Here is a 23,880-nt window from a genome sequence, read left to right on the forward strand (position 1 = left end):
GTCGTCATCAAAGCAGCTGAAGTTTTTGGTGGAACTACCTGTTCACGATAATTGGATTCAAGTTAAATTTAAGCCTTTTCTTGCTTTTTTTTTTGTTCTTGTGAACCCAATTTTATGGAACCACTGCCTCCTCAATTATATCAAGCTTTAGTTGCACTTTTTTTTTTTTTTTTTTAATCATTCAGTCATTTTCCTTATCTCTCATCCTAACTGGAGTCATGGGCATGGTGAGCCTATCTAAGCTATCCTCAGGTGAGAGGCACAGTACACCCATCGCAGATCACAGAAACAACCAACTAACCGAGGGGTGCTCAATGCATCGATTGCCATCAACCGGTCAATCGTGAGGCAGTCTTGGTCGATTGCGGGACAGTTTGCCAAAAAAAAAAAAAAAAAAAGTCAGCCAAAGTTCCCTCTAAACTGTGCGCGTGCGCAATTGTGCACCGCTGATGTAGTCTATTCGCTGATATTCTGCGTTTATTTAGCAACATAGTCTGGACAACGTAGAGCAAAGATGAGCTAGACATGCTGCTGATGTTTACTTTCGATATCAATGGAAAAAGTTAAAGAAATGCTGTCGTCTTAAGATGCAATGACTTTCGGAGTATGCGAATAATCGAAGAAAAAGTGGTTAAACTGGATGAGATGTATTTTCGAGTGGGAAAGGTCTGGTCTGAAGCCAAAGTAGAAAGTGCAGGATGAGATGGTATGTAACTTTAAAATTCCACCTTGGCACAGCCTGATCCGGGATGGAAGCACAGCCAATACAGTGCACAAAAAAGCTAATTCTGTATTTTACATATACATATATATTTATGCATAGTATAATACAGCACATAACATTAATAACATAACATTGGGAGCATCATCACCCCCACCCCATCGTCATTAGCTCACAAGAGGCTGGCTGCTTGAAAAGTTAGATCTTGGGGTAAAAAAGTCTGGGCACCCCTGAAATAACCACTCACATTCACACCTATGAGCAACTTAGAGTCTTCAATTAACCAACCATGTACATGTTTGGGATGTGGGAAGAAACCAGAGTACTCAAAGAAAACCCACACAGGCAGGGGGAGACCATACAAAAAGTCCACACAGCTGAGGCTGGATTTGAACCGGAGTCCTCAAGACTATGGGGCCTATATGCTCAGCAGTGATGTCCCAATTTGTTCCATATTGGCTGGTACAGTTTTAATATCTCCAAACACACTTAGACGTCATGAGTTGTCTGACCTTTACAAAATTTTACCTCTCTCGTTGAAATGTTTTCTTTTCATTTTCACCAGAAATGTTTACTTATACAGGATGGAGAAAAGTCCTCAGTTCCTTTAAAAATGCTATTTACTGTTTTATCATCTCTTTTATTATATTTGAAATATATGAACAAGACCCTCTGAGTTGCTAAGCAACTACTCTCTGTCTCTGGGACAATAATGGTCTGACAGGAATGCTCATTTCTCCCTAGCAACAGTGGAGGGGAATTCTCTGCTCCACTGGGCTGCTAATGTGATGCTATTTTTAGAAGAAAAAAAAAAGCTCATTTTTTGTCCAAGTGTAGGCTTATTAAATCAGGGGTTGTTGTTAATATCAAACATGTCAATTTTTTTTATCTGGCACATCGCATTCAGTGGTCCTTTTAATGAGGATAGAATGTGATTTTTTTTTTAAATTTATTTTGCTCATTGCTAAAAGTGGCCCAATATAAATTCATTCAATATCTTGATATAAAAAATAAAAATCCAGTGATAACCACTCCTGCCATTATGAGAGTAGGATTATTTACACCATACAAAGTATGTTCAGTTTTGACTAACAGTTTAAAAGCTCTAGTTTGCAGCGGTTGAGAACTGCAGTACACAGGACACTGCATCACCCTGAGAACAATTTCTAATATTTTGGATGCCTTTTGGGTAACCTACTGAGACAATGAATGAAAAATGTATTCAGTGAATACAGCTCTTTTGGTTATGTCATCGGCTGCTGTGGATATATTGTAGAATGAAAATACTTAATGCCAAATGCTGGAGGGTTGAAACTTCACTTGTCTTTTTTTTTTTTTGTCCCCTGCACATTTGTGCACGTTTTTTTTCTCCCTCCCATTTTATTTCTCAGAATCTATCTCTGTGGCACAATTGTGGGGAATGGATGATGAGATGCATTGTTGAGCAGACTGAAGCTACAATTACAAAAAGCCATGTGTGGCTGCGGTGCAGTCACGAAGCTGAGAGTCTAAAAATAGAAAGGTCATCGATCAAGTCTACTGTACAGACACAGCATCATCATGCACCACCAGGCCTGATAACTTATTCTCTTGGATGTGCAGTAAATGCAGCAGTATGGTTTCATGCTAAACCCTCTATATGCTGCCAAGATTTTTAGGTTATTCACTCTATAGAGTCCAAGGGCAGAATAATTGCACTAAGTACCCCTCCTCGTGAGGTATACTCTGTGTACAATTTCCCATCAAAATTGCTTTGTTAGGTAGACGAGGAAAACACAGCACCTTATTTGATAACTTTATTTGAAATGCGTCACTTTAAGGCAGAACAGCTGCTGTTTTCTCTCAGTGTTCATGATGATTTAAAAAAAATACAATAACAGAAAATGATGGAAAAAAAAAACCCATACCATCATGGGTGAGCTGGAGCTTATTTTATCGTGAATTGGTTGTCTAAATATGTGTTCTACAAATGTCTGAGCCGTGCTTTAGTACAGAGCACGGCAATTGAAATCCCAAATGTTCATTCTGAGCTAATTAATTCCTGATGGGAAACAAAACCGCCCACAATGTGCTGCTATCTGAAACGAGGTCTTTACGTAACACGGCCGCTCCCATTGCCCTGCCCCAAGTGGAACCTCCATGCCTTAAAAAAATCACCTATGCTGTAGCCTTGTAAGATGCTAGAAAGTGAGCCATCAAAAAAAGTCCTTCCTCTTACTGAAATAAAGCATCGTCCCCACAGATCCGATATATGGTGTCAGCAGTATTTCTTAGTTGAGACAAGGTGCCACAATGTTTCTCCAATATGTGCGGGAGCCTGTGTTTACATATGAGTTGTTGCACATGTCTTATGCAATTCTACGTGTTCAATGGCGTGGCTTCTGTTTAATACTGTATGAGGGTGTTAAAGAACTTGTGACAAATTCACACAGCAGATGACCACTCTTGTAAGTCTTGGACATTATGGAAAAAAACAAACAAACCAGCAGTTCTATTTTAATCCCAGCATGAAGGCACTTACCAAAATAAATTAGTCTACAAAGAGGTTTAAAAGAGACATGCTCTCTCTGCGTCTGTTGTTCAGAGTGCTTTCTCGCTCGTGTGATCGTTACCAAACTCTCCCCCCCCCCCCCCCCCCAGAGTCCAGCATTCATGATTTTGTTCTGCAATAAAAAAGGAGAATCCTCAAATGCTTGTAGAGGAGCAAGATGTTTCCTTATTCACAACATATAGACTTATGTGCCCCACCAGATAGGTGAAGTGTTTCCTTCTTTCGGATATTTACAGAGCAGGGACTCAGGTGTGGAGTTCTATCCATCTTTCTATTTTCCATATTGCTTCTCCTCACTAGCGTCAAAGGAAGTAGTGGATCCTATCCCAGATGACGGGGTAAGAGGCGGGTCTGAATCCAACTGGTTGCCAGCCACTTGCTGGGCACATATGAACAAACAACCATCCACATTTACAACTATGGCCAATTTACAGTCTCCAATATGCTACCATGCATGATTCTGGAATGTGCAAGGATGGTGGAGCACTCAGAGGAAAAACAGAGCAAAGATGACAACTTGAACCCTGGTCCTCAGAACTGTGAGGCAGATGTGCCAAGCAGCCATCCACCATACTGCCCCGGTTGTGAAGTTGTTGCGTGCAACGTGTTGGACAATGTGTAGGAGGAGGATTTCGACGTACAGGAGCACCCAAAGGAACTTGGCGTCGTCAATGCGTACAACTGAGCCCATTGGACAGTGACGACGAACAGCCAAGTAGCAGCCGTGCAACAAAAAGAGAAATCTGGTAGGCCGATGTGAAAGTATGTCAAAAGCATACAATCATTGCTTGGAATGTGAATATTTTTTGGCACGATTATACGACTTATTTTGTCATGTTTCAGTCCTGTTTCGTTTACAATAAAATACCAGTTGAATATCTGGATGCCGATTTAGTGAAACGGTTTGTGGGGCAAGTCGTTCATCTTTCTTGGTCAGTTTGTGTTGTTTCATTAGTTAGTAAGACCAAAAGCCCACAGACATTTAGTGAAACATCATCGTGATGTAATTCTGGCAGATGGACATTAAAATTGGTTGGTAAAAGTCCAATTCACCTCCACAGAAGAAACTTCGTTGAAGTACATTTTTATCACAGTATGCAAATTTGGGCCAACTGATGCAAACCAAAGCTATGTGGCAAAGCTTCTAAAGAAACAGCAGCCACCACAATTTGCCTATGATCTGATCAGAAGAGGACTTTTTGATTGAAAACTTTCAATTTAAGCCTTCACAAAGTTAATGAAAGTCTACAGATCTCTTGAAGCATAGAAGTGTTAATCATTCACTTGTTGATTGGAAAATGTTCAGATGGCGAAATTAGGTAAGTGTCTTCCCATTACTTTTTCAAGTGCAGAAAGCAAACGTAGGGTTTCATGTAATGGCATCGTGTAAGCATTTGTCTTTGGGATGTGGCAAAAGTGCTTTGAATCATTTTATCACATCTGTGTACAGCGGAAAGCGCAACATGACACTACCATTTTCTAATTAACGGAAATAAGCATGAATAACCCCAGAACTCGTAGTCAGCTATTGACTTCCATTGGATTCTGCCAACCGAGACACCAAGTGACCATTGTAGTGACAACTCGGCAAATGCTCCCATTTTCTCTCCCTGACCCCCCCCCCTCAATAGAACTGACCTAGAGTGCAATGCTGCCATGTGGAGCTGCTGGTAAGGAATAAATCAAGTAATTCCAGAGACCTCTGACAACTAACGCGCTTGTGTGGGGTTCATTTCAAGACGCGTGCCCATGAGATTTAGTGGCTTGGCGCTGGGGCCCTGTCTTATTGCTATCCACAGCCCTTGTGATCACTTGACTGTCATTTGCACTCCTACTCTTTACAGGTGCTGATTGACAGCACTGGCACTCCACCACCACTGTGGTAATACTGCGTGGGTTACTTCTTCTGTCCTAGCCTGGCTTGTATACTTGTCTTTTGTCTGCACATAGACGTGTATTGTAGTTCGAGTACACTGTTGTTCGTTACTCTATGCTCTCATTTCTTTCTGTCCCCTGTCAAACCTTATTTTGTCTGATTTGCAATTCCATTAAAAAGCCATCTCAATACAAACTGGATGGCAAAATTGTTCAGGTATGATAAGGCATACACATCCAAAACAGTGCCGAACAAGCAAAAAATAATATTTTTATGACCCACCAATCGATGTTTGTTACAGGTCTTATTTGCAAACAGGCTTTAATCTTAATATAGCCAGTTTCAAGTAAATTGCTGTTAACAGCAGACAGAACAGAAAGAAAATTACGTACTTGGCAAGCTTCATCTCAATCTGCTGCCGTATTTCTTGACGCTCTTGGTCGCTCCTTGCTGGAAAAATGTTCCGGTCCTCCAGCTCTTGCTTGGTGGGCCTATTTCGTAGTTTGACTGCCAATAACTCCTTCCTTAACCTGCGAGGAAGCGTTCCTGTATAAAATAAACATATGATATACAGTATATTGATTAGTAAGGGAGAAATTAAAAAGGCACTGAACAGAATGAAAACTGGAAAGACAGTTGGTCCCGATGACATACCAGTGGTGGTATGGAAGCAATTCGGTGAGGTCGCTGTGGAGTTTTTGACCAACTTATTCAATAGAATACTAGTGGGAGAGAACATGCCAGAAGAATGAAGGAAAAGCGTGCTCGTCCCCATTTTTAAGAACAAAGGCGATGTTCAGAACTGTGGGAACTACAGAGGAATAAAGATGATGAGCCACACAATGAAGTTATGGGAAAGAGTAGTGGAGGCTAGACTCAGGACAGAAGTATCTGCGAGCAACAGTATGGTTTCATGCCTAGAAAGAGTACCACAGATGAGCCATTTGCCTTGAGGATGCTTGTGAAAAAGTACAGAGAAGGTAAGAAGGAGCTACATTGTATCTTTGTAGACCTACAGAAAGCCTATGACAGAGTACCAAGAGAGGAACTGTGGTACTGCATGCGTAAGTTTGGTGTGGCGGGGAAATGTGTTATAATAGTACAAGACATGTATGAGGGCAGCAGAACAGCAGTGAGATGTGCCGTTGGTGTGCCAGAAACATTTAAGGTAGAGGTGGGAATGCATCATGATTCCGCGCTGAGCCCCTTCCCGTTTGCGGTAGTAATGGATATGCTGACAGACAAGGTTAGATTGGATTCCCCTTGGACCATGATGTTCGCAGATGATATTGTTATCTTCAGTGAAAGCAGGGAACAGGTGGAGGAACAGTTAGAAAGATGGAGGTACGCACTGGAAAGGAGAGGAATGAAGATTAGCCAAAGTAAAACAGAATATATGTGCATTGATGAGAGGGGCGGAGGGGCAAGAGTGATTAGAGACGGTGGCTCCGAAGAAACAGGAAGCAGAACTTGAGGTAGCAGAAATGAAGATGTTGAGGTTCTCGCTTGGTGTGAACAGGTTGGAAAGGATTAGAAATGAGCTCATTAGAGGGACAGCCAAAGTTGGATGTTTTGGAAACAAGGTTCAAGAGAGCAGACTTCGATGGTTTGGACATGTTCAGAGGCGTGAGAGTGAGTATGTTGGTAGAAGAGTGCTGAAGATGGAGCTGCCAGGCAAAAGAGCGAGAGGAAAACCAAAGAAAAGGTTGATGGATGTTGTGAGGGAGAACATGAGGACAGTTGAAGTTAGAGAGGAAGATGCACCAGATAGGCTTAGATGGAAAAAGATGACACGCTGTGGCGACCCCTAACGGGACAAGCCGAAAGGAAAATAAGATGGTATATAGTATATGCATTAACATACTGGAAAACTCCCCTTCATTCTCTTTGATAAAAGGCATACTGTTTGACAATTGAATATATATTAAAATAAAATCAAGTATCATAATGGGACTGAATCTCCAATGAAATCTCCAAACAGTTCTCAGGGAACTGAATGGAATATAGTCAATGATAAAATAACGAATGACATTGACTAGGTCTGTGCTTCTCAACTGTTTTAATAATTTCAGTTAATTGACGTGAAAATTATTTATTTGACTGTCAATCTTCTATTTTTGTTCATCTATGGCAGTGACATACAGTGACAAGAGGCAAGAACAAAAATCCTCTTCCATAAGATGGCAAAAGGTAGAATTAAGCTGCATGTCAACCTTTGTCATTGATACATCAAAAACATTTCACACTGAACAAGGACATTTTTCGTGGAAATTGGGATGAGATCATTACTTCTGTACAGAAACTTTGCATGAACATTTTTCCATTGTGTGCCTTCAGAATTTACCAGTGTAAAATATGAGCCCTGGCTCATTGATTAGATTAATTCATTTGATCAAATAGAATGTAATGTAAATAGCATGTCGCTAAAAACATCCTGGCTAACGGCCCAACATGAAAACGATGACATGATAAATCACATTTACATGATTAAAGTTTGGAACGCGACCAATGCCGTGCAACAGGTAGTGTTCCACTTGGTCATCTCGTGTACTTATTGCTGTTGGGATCTAACACATTTGGATCTAACACAATTCCCGACAGTAGCCTCAGATCACCCAGCAGTCAAGAGAGAAAAAGAAAAAAGGCTCAATCTCAGTTCAATGTTAACCCTTTGTAGTGATACGTATCTTTGGGTTTTAGTAACTTATTGAAGGTCCGGATTGGAAAGCTTTTGGGACAACAGTGAAGTACATGACCTACCAGAGATGACAGAGTCATTCCATCCATCCAAGTCGGTGGGGAGTCCTGACGTGTTGGAGAAGCACTGGTCCAGCCGCACATTCTCCTTGTTCTCCTCCGCCTCCTTCTTGGGCCAGTCGGAGACACCGCTTCCTACGCAGAGGGCAGCCGGAGAGGACGTGTGTTGGTTTTCCGAGTTGCAGGAGCGAACGAGGCGTCCATCCGAGCACCACAGCCGTGGGGGTGATGAGCCCTGCTCGCACCCACTGTGCACACTGCATGGACACACAAGCACAGGAAGAGAAAGATCAAAACACTGCTGGGAGATCTGGATTTCAAACAAAAACAAATGACCCATCGCCGTGGCTTCAGTTATCCCCTCAGTGACGGTCTCTAAAATTTGCCCTGCAACCGACCGGTGACCACTTTAGGGGATAGTCTGCCTTTTGCCCAAAGTCAGCTGGGATAAGCTCCAGCGCCCCGCAACCCGAACCAGGAAGAAGGGTGTTGAAAAAGGGATGACCGATCCCTAAAAGTGTTACAGATATTACTGATACATTTCTGAAATATTCCATGTCAATTAAAAATGGACGCACTCGAATCTCAATTCGAGACACTTGTTCTCCCCCACAGTGTGATCTCTAAGATTGTTTTTTTTTTTTTTCATCACTAGTAAAATAATTATTTTAAAGAGTTTTCTACACAGCATTATTTTCAGACAGTGGTTTTTAATATGTGCATATAGTATAAATAAATACATTTGCATTAAGATGTGTACAGACTCACCTTTCCTGTCTGTTCTTGGTGGCAAACGCTCTTTGCAGCTCTTCCATAATGCAACTCGGGGGTATTGGCGGGTGAATCATATTGCCAAGGTGAGGTGACCCTGAGGAGTTGGTCAAGGGCCCTCGTAGAGGCAGCGTGGTGGGTGCCAGGCTCTCTGGGGTCCTGGGTGGAGGCTCCTTGGGGTGGTACGAGTTGGAATTGTGAAGAGAAAGTGACGCAGGGCCTGAATCTGAACAACAAAAAAGAAAGTCATCTATCCATTTTCTGTACTTTTTATTCTCATTAAGATTGCAGGTGGGTTGGATCCTTTCTCAGCTGTTTTTGGGTGAGCGGTGCTGTGCAGCCTAAACTGGTCGTCAACCGATCACAGGGCACATATAAACAACCGTTCACATTCACAAATGTGGACAATTTGGAGACCTCGATGAACCTAACATGCATGTTTGGAATTGGCAGGAAGCCCATGCAAGACCTTGGAGAACATGTAAACACACAAGAAGGACGGAGCCAAGAGTCACACCCTCAGCCACAGAACAGTAATTTTTTTTTTTCCATCATCATTTGTTGTAGTACTTGAGTAAGTGAGTAGAAGAATAGGTACTCCACCATATTGTTTTCATGAAAGCTTCATATCAAAAGGAGCAACACCGTCAAACATAAGAGTTGGGACACATCGACATTGCTCTCAATAGGAATCCCACCCCCGATGTGCCTTGAAGAAATAATAACTTCCACTTCTCTAAGAAGACTTTCTACAACAGAGGTGCTCAATGCTCAATGCGACCGGTCGATCGCGAGACAGTCTTGGTCAATCGCAGACAGCGTGCCAAAAAAAAAAAAAAAAAAAAAACGTCAGCCAATGTTCCTTCTGCTGATGCAGTCTCTTCGCAGATATTCTTGGTTGCGTGCAAAAAAAATAAATAAATCCAATGCAAATTGAAAGTATAACATACAGCTATTAAATTTTTGGCATTTTGCAATGTGATTCAATGAGAGAGGTATGACTGGTTCTTACATCCAATAGCACAATCCACATACTGTAAAAAATTTAAAAAAAGCAGCCACTGGTTTCTTTTAGGCAGCACACGGAACTTTCTCTCCGCCACACTTTCTTTATCCTAGTTTACCTTACACCCGCCCCCCATCCCAGCTCTTAAAGACGTACACTAATAATTACAAATGTTACAGTACTTATGCACCACATCAATGTGTTTTATAATGACACCGTCCACCACCGCTGCTTTAGTTAGCAACACGTAGAGCAAAGACGAGCTAGACATGCTGCTTATGATTACTTTAGATATTAATGGAGAAAGTTAAAGAAAAAATGCTGTTGTTTTAAGATGCAATGGCTATTGGAGTATGTGAATAATTGAAGAAAAATTTGTTAAACTGGACGACATTTTCTCTTTTGTGGGAAAGTGGGAAAGCTTTGGTCTAAAGCCAAAGTAGAAAGGGCAGGATCAGGTGGTGTGTAATTTTAAAATTCCACCTTGGCCCAGCCTGATCCAGGATGAAAGCACAGACAATACAGTGCACAAAAAGCTAATTCTGTATTTTACATATACATATAAATTTATGCATAGTATAATACATCACTTAACATTAATAACATAACATTGGGAGCATCATCACCCCCACCCCCACCCCATCGTCATTAGCTCACAAGAGGCTGGCTGCTTGAAAAGTTAGATCTTGGGGTAAAAAAGTCTGGGCACCCCTGAAATAACCACTCACATTCACACCTATGAGCAACTTAGAGTCTTCAATTAACCAACCATGTACATGTTTGGGATGTGGGAGGAAACCAGAGTACTCAAAGAAAACTCACACAGGCAAGGGGAGACCATACAAAAAGTCTACACAGCTGAGGCTGGATTTGAACCGGAGTCCTCAAGACTATGGGGCATATATGCTCAGCAAAAAGCTAATTCTGTATTTTGAATATATATATATATATATATATATATATATATATATATATATGTGTGTATATATAGTATAATATATCACATAACATTAATAACATACCATTGGGAGCATCATCACCCCCTACACCACCCCAGTTGTCGATACCTCGCGAGAGGCTGGCTGCTTGAAAAGTAGATCTTGGGGTAAAAAAGTCTGGGCACCCCTGTTCTACAAGATGTTGGCTTGCATAAGATCTTTTTATTATTCAAGCTCATCACAAAAAATAGTTGAATGCACGTTGAAGTCAGGACATTCTCGAAACCAAAGTAATCCAAATATACAAACATGGCTGAATAGACCTTGCTTTTGGACTTGGAAAATAAAACGGTCTACCCAAAACAGTCCCATCAAGTTCTGTCTAAAATTGCCCAAAACATCTTAATGCTCACCGTCTCCAGCTGCAAGTTGCGGCAAAAGTTTTGGAGGAACTTGAGGCGGGGACGTTCCTGGAGCAATCTCCTCCTCTGGTCTTTCCTCCATCCTCTCTCTGACAGCCTGCAGGCCTTCGGAAAACTCCCCGATTGGGTGCACCTCCTGGTCTCCTTCCTCAGGTCTCAGTGATGCATTTACAGTTTCCTCCAGACGTTCGCAGTCCTGGAGGGGCGTGACCACTTGAGGATGCAGACATGGGGGAGAAATTGTCCACATCGTTATTTTGCTGCATAAGCAGTGATTTCATTTTTAATACGTACATCGTGTAATGTTCAAGAGCCTTTTTGAACTTGCGGCCCAAAGGATCAAAAAGATAATGTGAAAAATAATTAAAACATCCATCCATTCATTTTCTACAGCATGTATCCTGATTATGTTCATGGGGGAGCTGGAGCCTATTCTGAATTAATTGCCAACTAATCACGTTTTATTTCAAACATCCATGGTACTCCAACTACCCTTCCTTGTTCCAAAAACATGTATGTTAAGTTTTTGGAAGATTTGAAATACTCCAAAGGTTAGAGTGAGAGGCGGCATGGTGGATGACGGGTTAGAGGGTCAGTTCTTCGAACCGGGGTTCAAGCCCTGACCTACCCCCTGTGTGGAGTTTGCATGTTCTCTCCATTCCTGCGTGGGTTTTCTCCAGGCACTCCAGTTTCCTCCCGCATCCCAAAACATGCGACATTAATTGGACACTCTAAATTGCCCTTATGTGTGATTAAGAGTGCGACTGTTGTTTTTCACTATTTGCCTGGCAACCAGTTCAGGGTGTACCCCGCCCCCTGCCCGAATACAGCTGGGATAGGCTCCGACACTCCCGTAACCTTTGTGAGGATAACTGGCTAAGAAAATAGATGGATGGTTAAAATTTGATTGTGAAGTGGAGGTTTGTCTACATGTAGCCTGTAATTCCCTGTCAACCAGTTAAAATCTCTTCTTGCTCTTAGTCGGCTGGGATAGGTTGCAGCTCATGCATGACCCTTAATGACTATAAGCGGGTGGATAATCATGTTGCTTTTGCTTGGATTAAATCTTAATTACATATTTTTTATGCTTTGATATAAAACTTGACATGTAGGACCATTGGAGCCCCCGATATCATATATCCACTGTACAATACTGTAGATACAACGCTAGAGTGGCAATTGGTTGTCTTTGCTGCCCTCTACTTGTGGACACAATTGAACATTGACTACTGTGCAAAACATTAAGCTCTCATGAGTTCGTTTCTCAACCTACTTATTGTGCTACTTCCAATTGTTTTTCGGCATTTGCTCTGTTCAAATACTGCAATCGTATATGCCATAATACAGATATGGCATGAAAGTCAGGTTAAGACAAATTGCATATCTATTTGACGCACTTGCAGATGTGCCGTCCCAGTCAAAGATTTTCCTACCTGGAAGGGGATGCTCGTCCTCTGGTCCAAGGTATTCCACGCTGCTGACAGTGAAGTTTGAGTTCAAAGGTCCCCCAAAGGCACCAAGCAGAAGTGCTCCATCTGTACAGCAGCCCTGGCTGGGGGAGTTTGGGTCGTGGTAGAAAAGGCCGCTGGATAATGCTACATCTGTCCATGGATACAAGTAGGATTGGATCATATATCAGTGTTGTCCTTGTGTGCTTTTATTGCTATTTATAGACTTGAATCTCTTCTGCTCTCTTGCTGGTGACTCTTGAGCAAACTCGCTGTCATATACTATGTGGTGTACCTGTGGAACTCTGTTTTAGCTTTTCATTTTTCTTTTTCCTCCACTTCCAGGGCTTGAAGAGGCGCCCCAGCGTGGCCAGCTTGCTGTTCCGCCTGATGGGGGGAGTGTGTACCCCAGTCACCAGACAGCCGGTCCTCAGCACCCTCTGCTGCTCCAGCACATCTACAGAGTTCAAACAAGTATGTAAAGAGAACGTTAGTGTCAAATAGCTTTTTCTATTTGAAGTGACCGTTAAGAACATTTCCTCCATTGGTTATGACATCCAATTGCAAAGCAGTATCAGAAATACATTTTCATGAAATACAACCCCCAATAACATGATCTGACTGCTTAGCATATCTGACACATAGTTAAGAGCACTGGGATTCAAATCCCAGTCTAGTCTGTGTGGAGTTTTCATGTTCTCCCGGTGCTGCTTTGGGTTTTCTCGGGGAACTCCGGTTTCCTCCCGCATCCCCAAAACATGCATGAAAAGTTCATTTATGACTCTTAATTAAAGGCTTATGATTTAATTGCCCCTAGGTGTGATTGTGAGTCTGAATGCTTGTTTGTCTGTATTTGGTCTGTGATTGGCTGACAACCAGTTCAATGTGTTCCCCGCCTCCTGCCCTGGGTTGGCTCCGGGGCTCCTGTGAGCATAAGGAAAATGAATGAATAAATTACTGTATCGTTGCCATCTTGAGGTTGATTGCAGTATTGTACTGAGGAAAGGAGGATTTGTGATTGTGTGCAGAGTACAGTGGAGGAGGATGAGGTGGGGTGGGAGGGCTCCTTGCCAACATTTTTTTGGGATCGACACATTGACAGCACGTGGGTAGGAAGGAGTGGGGTGATAGTCACGGCAGGGAAGAGTGTGGAAAGAGGAAGAGGGAGGATGGTAGGGTGGGGATTATTGTCAAGGAGACCTTGAGAAATGACCCACAGAAGGACACAGCCCTACATCATCGCCACTTGCATCATGCTTGCAGCGTGCTGCCGGCCGCTGAATCCAGGTCAATCTTTAAAGAAAATTCACCAAAGAGTGCAAAAAAGAAGGGGAGGAGCAGACAGGAGGAGGGGTACAGGCATTTTGTGTGTGTGTGTGTGTGTGTGTGTGTGTGTGTGTGTGTGTGTGTGTGTGGAAAGGGGAGAGGAGGTGGGGTTAGGCCCACTGTTGTTGCCATGACAACTACATCCAGATGCTGCCGCAGCAGTGGGAGCCGGAAGGATTGAGCGAGTCAGAAGGAGAGAAAAGAACCCCCCCCCCCAATACGCACACACACAAACTGAAACTGTCACATCTAACAACAGTGACCGCACACGGTGCATTGTGGGAAAGGACGGTGGGCAGGAAGAGAAGCCACATGGAGGATGAAATGCATGCTCCCTGATGAAGGCAGCAAGAGGGTGGAGAGGTGAGCAAAGAAGCGGGGTTCCAGTAAGAAGGAGGGAGGGGGGCTGTTGCTATCCGGAAGAGATGGCGAGAGAATGTGGGCTCGTCCAATCAGGGCACAGCCCTTCATAATGCACAGTGAGCCCGTCTTTCACAGAGGGGCTTTTAGTTCACAGAAAATGGAAAACACGGAAATGAGGTAGAAACGTACGCAAGCTCATTTCTTTTCTCCTGCAAAGAAGAAAAAATGAATTGTGCTTTAGTTCAGCATGCATAGAGTACAGTCACCATGTGCCCATAATGTGGCTGTCTAATTAATCTGTTTATTTTCTAAATGAACCTTCAAAAACAAACAGGTGGTTACATTGTGAAAGATTATTTTCAAATTGGAAATACAAATCATAAAAGGCCAAAATAATATTACTACCAGCATAATGGGCAGCGCCAGAGCAGCAGCAAAAATACTGTGAGATTTGTGAATTTAGTCAAGTCGTTAATATGCTAATGTGGCATGTTGAGAAATCCAACAGAAGAACACCCCACTTCAACCTCTTGTCAGCACCTTGGAGAGCGTTAGATCTTCTTCTAACTAAAAGGTTTGCAAGTATTCCCCGAGTGAAGCAAGACACAGAAATTCAGTTCTCATCAAAACAAGCTCCCGTGGACCTCAGTACAGCTCATGTAATAATAGCTTGTCAAGATGACGTTTATTAAAGTAATACAAATCATGTGCGTCCACTTTGTTTCTTGCTAAAATAACAAAATTCCAAATTGTATTCACTTTTAGTCATCTTGCTATATTGCAAACAATATTTGTTACTCATCTCCCTTGAAAAATAGGTTAATAGAACAAAAAACCAGTTATCCATCAATTTTGTATGTAATAATAAGGGGTTGACAGTAGGGCTGCATGATTATGGCCAAAATAATAATTAGGATTATTTTGATCATTATTGTAATCACGCTTATTAACCACGATGTTAGGGAAAAAAAATCTTTCTCTTGCGCTAATTTTCAGCAGTCAATATGAAGCCCTTTTCAGTTCAAAGTGAATAAATAAGAATAATCCATCCATCCATTCACTTTGCCGCTTATCCTCACGAGAGTCGCGGGGAGTGCTGGATCCTATCCCAGCTGTCAACGGGCAGGAGGTGGGGCCAGCCTGGAGTGGTTGCTAGCCAATTGCAGAGGACATCGAGACAAACAGCCAGACTCTCAATCACACCTACGGACAATTTAGTCTCCAATTAATGTTGCATGTTTTTGGGATGTGGGAGGAAACCAGAGTGCCTGGAGAAAACCCACGCAGGCATGGGGAGAACATGCAAACTCCACACAGGCGGGGCCGGGATTGAAGCGGGGTCCTCAGAACTGTGAGGCCAACGCTTTACCAGCTCAGCCACTGTGCCGCCTAAATAAGAATAAATGGAAAAAAAAAAAAAGACATCGCCAAAATTTTCTACTTTAGGGCATTTGCTAAGGTTCACTGTATAATTGAATTTATTATTGAATGCAATCACAAATTGCAACTTAATGGAAGCAAAAACAGTTAATGCATTTAAGGCAATAATATAACCGCGTGTTTGTCCCCTGGTGGCTGGCTGACTAGATTGGAGGCCGCTAACCCTGCTGCATTTAAAATGTAAAAAAAGAAAAAAAAAATCACTGACAATCAGGCTCGTTCAATTATGGTGACCAACACTCTGGCCACGATTAAAATGTTATTCATTGTGCAGCCCTAGTTGACAGTCATAATGCCCCACTGAGGGAAATAATACTACAATGTGCCCCACAGCAAAAATGAGGTCGACACCCCTACTGTAATTGTTCTCTGGTCGCTACATTGCAGTGTGCAGCAGTCGCCGCAAACAGCAACCTGAGCTCTGAGAAGAAAGCGTTGGTTGACTGAGTTTCACACAATGAGTAAAATCCAAGAGCAATACAACATTTTGTCATTAAAACACAAGAAAGGCCAACATAACCCTAAGCCTCAGTCAGTAACACAAAGCTCAATACGTGACGGGCGCAGGATGATGGGACCATTTGTTTTTTTTAATTTTTATTTATTTCACATCGCTGGCCTCACTGCTACTGGATATATTATGTGTACCTTACTGCCATTTGCATTGTAAAATTTAGTATTGTTTCGTCTTGGATTAATATTTTTTTTCATTTTACTGTTCATTGTTTAGTTTTCATTTTTGAAACACAAACCTGGAGTTGCATTCAAAATTTTTCTTGTACGTTTTCAACAAAGGTTTATATAATGAATACAAATTTACAAAAACACCAGTAAAGGATATTTTGCCCCATTGATGCAAATCTTGCTACAAAGGGGATACATTTTGCAATTGTATGTGCCCTGCGATTGGCTGGCAACCAGTTCAGGATGTCGCCTGCCTCCTGCCCAATGATAGCAGGGATTGGCTCGAGCACTCCCGCAAGCCTTGTGAGGATAAGCGGCACAGAAAATGTAGGCAGGTTTCAAATCTGTTAAAGAATTCTTTTGATCAAAATAACCCTGCTATTTGTGTATGTTTTAGACAGAGTACAGTGCTTGATTTGTGTTCAAGTTCTCAAACCTGATTGGAAGGTTTTTTTTTTTTTTTTAATTACTGCCTTCTCAGTCTGGCAATCTGATACAGTATACTGCACTTGTGTTCTCTGTCGTAAACACTATCAGCAACTAGTTGGAAGCTTGGTTACAATTCCTGTGTAAACCCCAGTATAAAACCTAAAAAAGATCCATTCCACATAGCAAATAAAAAGTAAAGCCAGTGTGATAGAGTGCGTTGTGTGACCCTTTTCTTTTCAAGTAATTTCGGATATCAGACAAGCAACTGCGTTATTTCTGAGTGTCCACATTCTTGCTTCGCCATTGTGTTCCTTTCCACCCACACATTGTGTCCTTCAGTGGACACCTCCCTTCCTTACGGCAGCTAGCCTCCTCGTTTTGCCTCCCCCCGGCTTTACAACTGCGCTGCCATCTGTCCGTGGCCTTTCTGCCTCAGGGGCCCGGCCGCACAAAATGACTAGCAGGAAGACAGTGAGGAGCAGACGGGCTCCGGCGACATGAAATGAAAACAGTTAGCACGAGAAAAAGCCCGTGACCCATCTTGGTTGTCAAGTGAGTCATTAACGGACAAAGCTGAGATAATGGTGAGCTTCTTCCCGAGATAGCACAATTCAAAGTCTGTTGAGAAAGAATTCAGGATGTGTGATGAAGGTTTCGTGCTTCTACGAAGGGCTATTTCAGGTTACTCCTGTGAATGAATGTGGTAGTCATCATACACAGATGCATAATGAGATGTGTTTTGCAAACATTTATGCGCTCATTCAAACCAGAAGGCTGTCACTCAAAAAGAGCCACATGCCTGTTGTTGTAATATTTTAGTTGAACTTGAATTCTATGGAGTTGTACTCTGTAATATACTTGCAAAACTGTACTGGATGACTCATCCCCAAGTTTAGGAAAGGCTGTTCCAGATGATAAACAGTTCTAGTGTGCAGACCACTGGAATCAAGAGTGAGAAATTATTTCAGTGAGACCAACAGCCAATGGGAAAAGGCCAGAGGCGCTTGTTATTTACCACATGTTCCTGATGAAAATGAGGAATAAAATCAGCCAGAGCCTCTCTGAAGCATCAACATGGGGTGAGGTGAGGGGCCCCAAAGCTCAGTGGTTAGAGCATTGGAATGAGAAATGAGAAATTATACACAGTGTTTAAGAAATGCTTTATACTCTTTTCTTTTTTTCCTTTCAGCTTGTCCCTTTTTATAATATATCCACACGCACACGTCATAAAGGCCATCCACCTTATGAAGTGAATGTTTTTACCATTTTGAACAGGGATGAGGGATTTCATACTGAATTTAAAAAAAAACACACACAGTACACCCACATTTAAGCCATGTTTTGTGATCTTCTTAAATGTCAGAGATAATCAACCACTGAAGCATTTTTTTATGTTTCACAATGCAAGTAAATAACTGTAAATTGATAATTGAACCAAAAAATAATTATGTACTTTATTTTTTTCCTTTTTTGTAATGCTGTCTTTTTGCAGTCATTTATAAAATTCATGGTTGTCAATAATAGTCCTATTTTAGCATTAAAAAATAGGCTTTGGGTTCGTGTTTGCACATAGTGGTGCATTACTATGACAGCAGCACAAACAAGTTATTAACAATGTTTTTTTTTTTTAATTTTGCATGAATGTCCCTGAGAAGATTTAGAGAGGGATGAGAGTCAGTTAAGTTTAAAACTTAAATGAAGCGAGCGAAATGACTAAATAGGACAGGAAAATTGAAGCAATTTTTCTGTATGTGAGTTACTCCCCAACGGACGAACTACCAGCTGTTAGAAAACTCCATTTGCTTGTTTACATCAAAACTCAGCATGTTGCCGGTTCTTCGTGTTATTACAGGGGTTCTGGCTCCAAATTCATCCATCCATCCATTTTCTTCACCGCTTATCTTCACAAGGGTCGTGGGAGTGCTGGAGTGCTGGATGTTCTCCCCGTGCATGTAGGCGTGGGGAAAACATGCAAACTCCACAGAGGTGGGTCCGGGATTGAACCAGGGACCTCAGAACTGTGAGGCCAACGCTTTCGCTCCAAATTCATATTTGTTTAATTCGTTAAAGACTCCATTAGGTGTAAACATGCAAGTCAATGGTCGACTTTAAAATATACAGTGGTGTATGTCAGTCCCGTGATTGACAGATGATCAGTGGTGGGTGTGTACAGGTTTACATCCTAAAGTCAGAAGGGTGAGTCTCCAGCTTCCTTATGACTCTGAACAGAACAGACTCGGAATTGGTCCAACATTCTTGTTGCGGTTGGCACCACTACAATTCTCCAGATTTGCTGTGATTCATGCACAAATACTGTTGAAAGCATTAATCCGTGTAAAAAAAAAAAAAATGGTTGCACTATAAGAACGGGATCTGCCCCTATAGAGACGCCTCTGCATTTCACACACTAGCAAAAAAAAAAAAAAAAAAATCAATTTTAGATTAAATGTGTGAAAGTCTCAGTGCTAGCATCAATTCCCCACCCCCGGGGAGCTGATGAAAATGTTCCTGCTAAAAGTGTTTTTCCTGTCACCTACGTGAATCTCAGTGCTGTTCCATGATCTCCCAGGAACGTGGAGAAAAGCCCAAAGACCGCCAAGAGATACAGTACATTTTCAATCCGCTGTCAATTTGTGGTTGTTCGTAGAAATCCATCTGGCTATGTGATTGTAATCTCTGGTCATTTATTCATTTTAATGATTATAATCCAACTGGAGGAGGAACTTCATTTTCCACTTTGCTATTTTGTTTTGCACACCACGTAGACAGCCGCATCACAAACATGTACGTGTGATAGGCGAGCATAAATGGGTTGGGGTTGATGCCTTGCTCAGCTGCACCTTGAAAGTAGTCAGTAACCAACATCGAGTTGCCATTATTTTGGATTTGAACTTTGACCCTCTGGTTCCAATCCCTTCAGACTTTTCGCTGCATCTTCATTCTTCCGAAGGCCACGTTTGCACTAGAGACACCATCAACATCCTTTCAGGGTCTTCTTTTCTCAGTAAATCGGACTCAGTTTATTATGGGTGCACCAAGAATTTCAGAATCTGTAGCTTTCCTTTTATCATTGAAATTGTGGGAACTTCCTTAATCCAACACGCTGTATGTGTTCTACAAAGAGTCCTCTATATTCTATGCCTCGCCTATCGTTGTCAGGGTCCTGAAGAGCGGGAGCCCATCCCTGATGACTTGGGGCAAAATGCTCACTACACACTGTACTGGTCACCAGACAATCACAGCCAGGGCACGTACTGACAGACAAGCATTCACACTCACATTCCCGCTGTCAGAGAGTGCCAAGTGAACCCACATTGCCCACACAGATGTCAAGCAAATGAACCGCTGCAACAGGATCTGCAATGTTATCAAAAATATCATTTGGTTTATTTTTACATAAATATGTGATTGTTTAATCTTAAATTACATTAATCAAATAAAAAAGCATTGATGTTCAATTTCTTCATCATTATAAAAAGATCATTTCTACAGGGAGACATTGAAAGTGTAATGTCCTGAGAGTAAATGTCAGCATGACTAATGAGATTCTGTAGACATTCTGCTGTATTGTGGCCTAATCTGCAGCTGAATGAACAAGTCAAAATAAGACGTGGTCCAACTTCCAAAATATTACTTTGAGGACAGCTATGGACCGTTTGAGGAAGAAGCTTTTGCTTTACAGTATATAGGGAGTTCTCGGTTTAAGACCGTCTCAACCCAAGACATTACGACTTTATGGCACCCGAGTCTTGTCCACCATTATGGCCTCGGCAACATAGTGTTTCTGCTTAGCTCATGCATATGGCTTATCTGTGTTTGTGCGCTGGGTGTTTACTTCCCCTTTTCGCCCACCTTTTTACACATTATGACACACACAAAAAAGACGGACATAAAGACTTGGGCTTCAGTCGGATGACCGTGGCGATTATTATCAAAGACAAAGCCCTTATTTTATCGCACGTGCAGGGTTTCATCCCTATGAGGGATACAGTGATCACGGAGCAACTTTTTGGTGAAAAAACAAAAAACAAAGCAATGTTCTTTGATCGTTGCTGAGATGGAGTTAGGTTAGGGTTATGGATCGAGGATCAGAATCAAAGTAGGCCTCATGTTCATTCAGGGAATAGGTACGGTGTATTTTCCTAACTTTGAAAGAGCAGAAAGGAGAGGATGCCAAGGAAGAATTTATCACTAGCAATGGCTACCTGCACTTGCTTCCTTAGCAATAGCTGAGCGCAGCCTCCCTACATTCTTCGCCATCCCAGCCTCCCTACCCAAACAGTAAGTGAAGCAACTTGGATTTTTTACTTTCATGTATTTTTGTTGTTTTTATAAGTACACATACACACCAATTTTCCGAGCCACTTATCCTCACGAGGGTTGGGGCAATGCTGAAGCCAATCCCAGCTGTCATCGTAAATTTGGACTTTAACGGGGAAATCCGTCTTAAGTCGACATTCGACTTAAGTCGCTACTGTGGGAACGGATTTCAGTCGTAGACCAAGGACTCCCTGTATTTGGAATGAATACACTGCACTGAGAATTTGTCTGTATTGCCTTATTTCACTGTCAATAGCTGCCGCTGTCCTTGGTGCTGAAATTCGCTCCTCGAGCATGTATTTTTACAGGTTATTTCTGACACTAATCTAATGAGGACAAGCAATAAAGAAAAAATGATGGGTTGTTATGAGATCTAAATTCTGATAGATTGACTTATTAGAAAGTGCAACTGGAATAGTATTTATAGTGCAAATATCTATTTAAACTCATAGTGTCAAGTAAAAGTGCTCCCAACATTTTGCTGTAGTCCATGTAAATTTGCCGTTGGGACAAATGTGACACTCCAATGGCTACATTCGTTTTTTGTACACTCATGGACAGTAATAAACAAAAAAGAAAAACTCACTGATGATTGAGTTTTTTGTAGGGTTCTTTGCAACTTTCCCCTAAAAATCTCATATCTAGTCTGTTAATTGTCTTATGCACTGATTGGTGGGAAAGCAAACATTTGTTAATATTCTCTTTGTCTCCTTGCCAGCGCAGCACTTCAATTCCTCCCCTCCTAGTCAAATGTATTCCTCCTGGTACTATCTGAATTAGCTTTGTATTTAATTTAGCATCTCCTGAGAGGCATTGCCTGAGAAGCTCAATAAGTCTGCGGTGTACATAAGTGGCCATCTCGACTTTATGCCACTTATTTGTTGTTGTTTCTTTTCCCAACAACTGAGTGACTGACCAATCCAATCACCTCACTCACCCACCCACCTACCAACATGCCTGCCTGCCTGGCAGACCCGACCCACCTACTCCACCTTCACCCTCTGTCTTGTGACTCCCCAGTTTATCATTCACCCATTCTAGCCCCAGTGGGTGTCCCTGGCTTGAATATCTAGTTTAACAGCCAACGTCAATACCATGTCTAAAATAATAAATCGCTAAGTAGTGACTATTCTGTTGCTTGTATAGGACTATTCTAAATGCCACTTACAGCGTTAGTGCTTTCCACGGAGCATCCACCATCGTGTAATGCTACTTAGCAATGAGTGCACTTTTGGCTGTTTTTCATTGAAAACAGCCACCTCCTTATGACTTTCCAGCTTTGGACAGTTCCCCTCTACTCCATCTCCTCTCTGCTTCTTGAATCAATGTCTTGCTCTTTTGTTCCCAGCTTGTTTTCTCCCTCTTGCCTTCAAACACGCTGCCTGCACAGCCCTGAAGTGTAATTGCCCAGAGAGTCCTTAGCTCTTTGCTGCTTTCAACATGCAACTTCTTGAACTAAGGTTAACCTCATTGCTCCACTTGCCAAAAGCCATTACAGTACATCATCTTTAAGCAGAATTTGTTTTTGTTTTATTCTTCTTTAACTGCTTCCATGCGATGTTTTTTATTTTCTTTTTTTTTTTTTTGTATCCACCACAAATAGCTGCCTGTTTCCTTCTGGATCAACGCGAACCTCTGTTATGCTCGCCCGCGAGCATGCAGGTGTATAGATACAAACAACAGCCGTTGCAACACATGGCGCAGGCAGTAAAATGTCTCATTAGGAAGACAGGACATGAGGAACATGAGGCTTTTGTTGTTATCATCTTTGTGTTTCGATTTCATGAGCAGCTGAATGACAGCAAGCGGAGCTCAAGAAGTGCTCCAGATGCAGCGTATCCTTATTCGGTAATTGTGGAACCACCTTGAGTTAGTCCAGTCAGCGCAATTATATCAGGAGGAGCAGAGCAGAAATCGTTATTATTTTGATTATGTGTGAAGAAAGAGAAAGAAAAAGTAAAACTACAAGTATTTGTTGATGTAAGTCAATGGTCTTCATGACGTCAAATTAGTCTAGATTAGGGCCTTTGATGTCAATTTTAACTGAGTGGTAGTGGTATTTACTGTGAATGATGATGTATGAGCCACGGTGGTGCAACTGGTTAGATCGTTGGCCGCACACTTCTGAGGACCGAGCTTCAAATCCGACCCCGCCTGTGTGGAGTTTGCATGTTTTCTCTGTGCCTGCGTAGGTTTTCTCTGGGCACTCCGGTTTCCTCCCACATCCCAAAAACAAGCATTCATTGGAGACTCAAAATTTCCCCTAGATGTGATTGTGAGTGCGACTGTTGTCAGTCTCCATGTGCCCTGCGATTGGCTGGCAACTGGTTCTGAGTGTACACGCCCTCCTCCCCAATGATAGCTGGGATAGGCTCCAACATTCCCATGACCCCTGTGAGGATAAGCGGCTCAGAAAATGGATGGATGGATGTTGTATGATTTTATATTGCCATAAACAGCTGTTTTTAGCCCCATCTATTTTGGTTTACTCAATTAATCTTGCTCTCTGTAGTCTCTCCACCTCTTTAGCTAGCTGCCTTCCCCCTAGCAGGACTCCTGCAGCCCTGTCACTTTGCATCATGCTGGCCTTGCGGTACTGTGTTGATATACAAGGCAGGTGCAGGAGGAGAGGTGGTTATGTATTGTACTGTTCACAAGTATTAGATGTGTTCATTTACCTTGTCACAGGTCACACCTTTTGGGTATTCTAAAGGAATTGTTCAAGAGGTCATCTTTCACACACAACCTTAAGTGATGGTATCATTAAAAAAAATTAAAAAAAAAGCCATCCATCCATTTTCTTAGGTGCTTATGCTCACAAGGATTAT

The 23,880-nt window shown here is 42.0% G+C and overlaps 1 protein-coding gene across 1 annotated transcript in view; it reads right to left on the minus strand.

Moving 5' to 3' along the window:
- Positions 1–23,880, minus strand: part of phactr3a (phosphatase and actin regulator 3a) — a 34,597-nt gene that overhangs the window by 3,755 nt on the left and 6,962 nt on the right. The window contains exons 2-7 of the mRNA XM_061834514.1: positions 12,786–12,947; positions 12,476–12,643; positions 11,034–11,255; positions 8,674–8,902; positions 7,909–8,162; positions 5,541–5,694 (exon numbers count right to left, since the gene is read on the minus strand). Of these exons, the coding sequence (XP_061690498.1) occupies positions 5,541–5,694; positions 7,909–8,162; positions 8,674–8,902; positions 11,034–11,255; positions 12,476–12,643; positions 12,786–12,947 (1,189 nt within the window). The remainder of the gene's footprint in view (positions 1–5,540; positions 5,695–7,908; positions 8,163–8,673; positions 8,903–11,033; positions 11,256–12,475; positions 12,644–12,785; positions 12,948–23,880) is intronic.

The sequence above is a fragment of the Syngnathoides biaculeatus genome, chromosome 2 (assembly GCF_019802595.1).
Source record: "Syngnathoides biaculeatus isolate LvHL_M chromosome 2, ASM1980259v1, whole genome shotgun sequence".
Taxonomy (NCBI): domain Eukaryota; kingdom Metazoa; phylum Chordata; class Actinopteri; order Syngnathiformes; family Syngnathidae; genus Syngnathoides; species Syngnathoides biaculeatus.